The sequence below is a fragment of the Marmota flaviventris genome, chromosome 2, assembly GCF_047511675.1.
Source record: "Marmota flaviventris isolate mMarFla1 chromosome 2, mMarFla1.hap1, whole genome shotgun sequence".
In the NCBI taxonomy this organism is placed as follows: Eukaryota; Metazoa; Chordata; class Mammalia; order Rodentia; family Sciuridae; genus Marmota; species Marmota flaviventris.
The window spans coordinates 28,791,500-28,795,841 of record NC_092499.1 but is presented as its reverse complement, the minus strand read 5'-3'; the positions used below and the strand labels follow the sequence as shown (position 1 = coordinate 28,795,841).

General features: G+C 53.1%; 1 protein-coding gene across 1 annotated transcript; it reads right to left on the bottom strand.

Annotated features, from left to right (window-relative positions):
* Positions 1 to 1,036: 1,036 nt before the first annotated feature.
* On the bottom strand, positions 1,037 to 2,803 carry Syndig1l (synapse differentiation inducing 1 like). The gene is made up of 3 exons (XM_027931491.2): positions 2,366 to 2,803; positions 1,347 to 1,487; positions 1,037 to 1,195 (listed from the first exon to the last, which is right to left on the bottom strand). Exons 1-3 carry the CDS (start codon positions 2,801 to 2,803, stop codon positions 1,037 to 1,039), a joined length of 738 nt encoding a protein of 245 aa, XP_027787292.1.
* Between the last annotated feature and the right edge of the window lie 1,539 nt (positions 2,804 to 4,342).

The window sequence follows — 4,342 nt, the reverse complement described above, 5'->3', positions numbered from 1 at the left end:
AGCTTGGAAACCCCAGGGGGGCCCTTGCCACAGCCCTGCCCACCAAGACAAGGAGTTATGTGGAAACAATTCCCTTAGGAGGATTCTACTCATCTTTCTAGGCCTTGCTCAGAGGACCCCTCCTCTGGAAAGATCCTCCTGAGTTTGGCTGGCTCCTTAGCACTCCCCTCTCCTGGGACCCTCCTTTCCACTAGACTCATCCCCCCTTTCCTCGCCATCTTTCCTGCAGGCTGGACCTAGGGCTCTGTGCCCTGTGGCTGGGCTGAGAGCATGTTCTCTCAGTCTCCCTGGGAGGACAGCAGCTTCGGACACCCCAGGCAAAGCCCAGAAAGGATGGTAGGAGTGAGGAACTGGGGCACAGGGGGAGGCCCGTGAGGTCCAGCAGTGTTTCAGGGCCCTAGGTCTCTCTGCCTTTGCATTCGCCTTTTGTTCTTGCAGCTCCAGGGTCCTGCCCTTGGTTCAGAGTTTACATGCTGAGACTCCCTTCTCTATCCAGGGTCTAGTGTCTTACTTGCTCACAGGGGAGACAAACAGTTCCCAGAATCAGACAGTGCACCTCGTCTCCATGTTTTTCCTTCCTGACTGACTGGGTTGGGGCACCATGGGGCCAGAGAGTAGACTTGGGAGAAGCTGCTCAAGCTGTCCCCAGGTGAAGACCCCGATGGGCTAAAAGGAGTAGGTAAGGACTCCTGTCCCCTGGCAACCCCTTTCCTTCCCTGGAACCTCCTGCTCTTTCTCTGTGGGGAAGCTGGTGAGTAGCTGGTGGGCTGCCTGCAGGGTGGGAGACCCTATAGAGGATGAGCAGAATGGGCCGGGCTAGGCCTTTGTAGGCAGGGTGGACAGCCCTGATTCTGCTTCCTGTCAGTGGTCCTGGCCTGCTCCGAGGCTGGGAGCAGTGGGTGGGAAGAAGTGAAGGTTGAGCTCTGCACGCCACGTTCACGGTTCTGGGGGCCAGGACTCTTCGTGGTCTGCAGCCCCAAGCCCCGCGGCTTCCTCAGGTAGACCAGGGGAATCAGGATGCAGGTTCTACTGGCCACTAGCCATGTCCGTTCTGGGACATGTAAGCTGCCAGAGCTACCACCACAGCCACATAGAGGCCAGCCCCCACTGCGATGGAGAGTGTGGCCAGGAAAAGGGCCCGGCGGGAGGTGGTGCTGGCCAGGCGGAAGTCCCCTTTGGAGATGGCCTTGGTGGTCTAGGGAGAGAGACGTGCTGATGTAAGGGAGCAGCCTCACACCCACAAAACAGTCCAGCCCACCAGGACCCCATTCTGCAGATGAGGGTGTCAAGCCCTCCAGTGGGGAAAGGTGGCCAGAGAAGCAGCCCTGGGCCCCAGGTGTACTTACCCCCTGGGAGAAATAGAAGGCAGCGATGCCCAGTGGCCAAAAGCAGCAGAGCATGGAGAACAGAGTAAGACCCAGGTGGTCCCTGGGAGGCAGCCTGAGGAAGTTGTCTTCACTTTCACTCTCTGTGGAGGTTGCCTCACTCTGTGGAACAGTGGGGTCACCCCAGCCCTGTCAGACTGGCAAGGGTTCAAAAGAAATAAAAAAGGTACTATCCAGGGCAATGATGTGGAGCGACAGGGAGTGTAGGTTGATCTTGCAGCTCTACCAAAAGCCTTGACAGACCTGAATCTACTCTTGGGAATTTATCTCCAGGAAAATGCAAGTCTCTATATCCAGGGATGTTCATCATAGCATAGCAATTGTGTGAAAGATGAGAAACACTCTCAATGCCCAGTGACCAGGAGATTGAGTTAATAAACGACAGAAGAAGTCATAAGGAAGACCACACAAGTTTAAAAAACACCTTGTGGAAAATATTAAATTATATGGAGCAATATTGAAAAACCAGGCTATGAAACTATGAATAGAAAGATCTCTTTGGGGGAAAGGTGAAGAGGAAAAAACCCATGTGAATAAAAAGAGATTTAGACAATCATCCACCAAAATAATAATGTTGTTTTTGAGTGATAAGTAGTTGTCATTTATCACTTGTCTTAATAAATATTCAACACAAGCTAATGTTTCTCTCTCTCTCTCTCTCAGTATTGGGGATGAAATCCAGGGTTACCTTTGCATTGCACTACATTCCCAACTCTTTTTACTTTTTATTTGACACATGGTCTTGATAAGTTGCTGAGGCTGGCCTTAAACTTACCATCCTCCTGCCTCAGCCTCCTGAGTCACTGGGATTACAGGTGTGTGCCACGGTGCCCAGCTAAGCTAGTGTTTTTCAAAGTGTGGGCTGCACCTGGGTCAGAAGAACCTTTCCTTTGGTGGCAAATAGATTCCTGGGCCATCGTCCAAGCCTGTTCAATCTGCATCTGCTCCTGGGAGTCTGCATCTTAAACATATCTGCTCACCTCCTCCTCCTCCTCCTGGCTGTCCTCCTGGCCCTGCAGCTCCTCTTGAACCCCGTAGGACACAGTATGGATAGTGACATCCTCTTCAGCTTGGCCAGGTTCCGTGCACTGCTCTGTAGGCCCTGCCTGGGGCTCCTTGGCCTCTGTGAAGCTGGTCTCACAGCTGCCTGCCCGGGGCTCCTTGACCTTGTCCCTTCCCAAGAGGCAGCTGGGCCGATACCAGGCCTCCACAGCCAGCTGCAGGGACCCTGGGTCCAGGAGTTGGTGGGTGTGAGCAGGGCCAGCACCACCCAGGAGGTAGGAGTAGAGCTTCTCCTGGTAGGACCAGCTGGGCGGGGCCTCTGCGTAGGGATAAGGGCTGCGGAGGTGGGCGGGGCTGTGGAGGTGGGCGGGGCTCCCAGGCAGCAGTGGGTTCTGTAGTTCACTCAGGCTCTCCATAGTTCTGCGGGCAATTGCCAGGCAGGGGAGACCGGGCCAGCCTCACAGCCCTCGCAGAGCCTGTTGGGAGAGCAAGATAGACACTGAGGCCGAGGCACCTCATGCAGGACCTGAAGTGGTTCCGAATGCGCGCTGTGCCTTCTGACTTGGCTCTCCCCTGCTTGCCACTTGTCAGTTATGGAACCTTGAGCTGGCTACTCCCAGAGCCTCAGTTTCTGTGTCTGTGAAGTGGGGATAACAGCATACTCACCTCAGAGAGTTGATTCACTCATTTATCCTCTAAACACATATTTATTGAGCACCAACCAGATATTGTACCAGTTGCTGGGGATACAGTGGTGAGAAAGGAGAGAAGCAGAGGAAAGGAAGGATGCCCACTTTGTCTCCATGGAGCTCAGAGGCAGGTGCAGAAGACAGCTGTAAAATATCATCTCTGTTCTAAATGAGAAGAACGGCAGGTGGGTGTTCAAACTGGACAGAACCAACATAGATGCAGGAAAGGCTTTGGAGCTGGGTTCTGGAGGAGTGCAGGCTAACAGGGTGAATGGGACGGTGCTAGAATTTGGATCTGAAGTGTCTCCCAAAGGCCCGTGTGTTAAGGCTTAGTCCTCAGCTTTGCTTTTTTGGAAGGTGGTAGAAACCTTTAAGAGGTGGGGCTCAGTGGGACGCTTTAGGTCATTGGGGACATGCCCTTGAGGGGGCTGTGGGATGCCAGTCTCTCCCTCTCTCTCCTTTCTGCTTCCTGGCCACCATAAGGTGAGCAGCTTGCTCTACCATGTGCTCCCCACCATGATGTGCTGCCTCTCCATAGGCGCAAAGCAACGGGGCCAATAGATCATGGATGGAAGCCTCTGAAACCATGAGCCAAAATGATTGTTTCCTCTTTTTACATTGATTATCTTAGGCATTTTGTTGGAACATATTTCATGCAGAGGGAAGAACATAGGCAGAGACTCCTTGACTGGACAAAGGATGATAGGGATGAGAACCCGGGAGAAGGCTAGTGTGGTTCAGGGTGCAGAGGGAGGCATGATATGGGGCTTGGGGCTCAGGCTATGCAGCTCTGCTGAGGTCTAAGGGTGCTGCTGGGTTCTCAGCAGGGATGACATTTATTTCCTGAAGGCTTCCCCTTGGCTCTCTATGTAGAGTGGGTTGGAGATGGCTGACCTGACAGTATTAGGAGGCTTGCCTTATGGCTTCAGATAAGCCATAAGGGATTCAGTGGTGGTGGAGATGGAGAAAAGGCAATTTTGATGGCCTTGGGAGATATTGGAAGGACTTGGTGGCAGGGAGGAGTTGGGGTTGAGGAAGGATTTGTTCTGGGGTCAGAGGCACCACACTTAGTTTGGCACATGATCCATGCTCAGAGCTGTTAGGTCTTCCTAGAGGAGAATGCTTCCCCGAGAGTATAGTCCCAAGGGGGTTGCAGCTGAGGTTAATCTCCTCTCTAAAGCAAATTTTAGCTTTGGGAAGTTCCTGCAGGATTTAAGGCAGGGCCTCCTGATTGTGGAGCTCTGGACCTATACATCCAGCAGGAAG

What these genes read in the sequence shown, in the direction of transcription:
- Syndig1l (XM_027931491.2), bottom strand. Translation starts at nt 2,803, where the DNA reads ATGGAGAGCCTGAGTGAACTACAGAACCCACTGCTGCCTGGGAGCCCC. An exon ending in GCCAGGAGGAGGAGGAGGAG is followed by an intron (nt 1,488 to 2,365) that starts GTGAGCAGATAT and finishes ACTGTTCCACAG; the next exon opens with AGTGAGGCAACCTCCACAGA. An exon ending in CCTTCTATTTCTCCCAGGGG is followed by an intron (nt 1,196 to 1,346) that starts GTAAGTACACCT and finishes CTCTCTCCCTAG; the next exon opens with ACCACCAAGGCCATCTCCAA.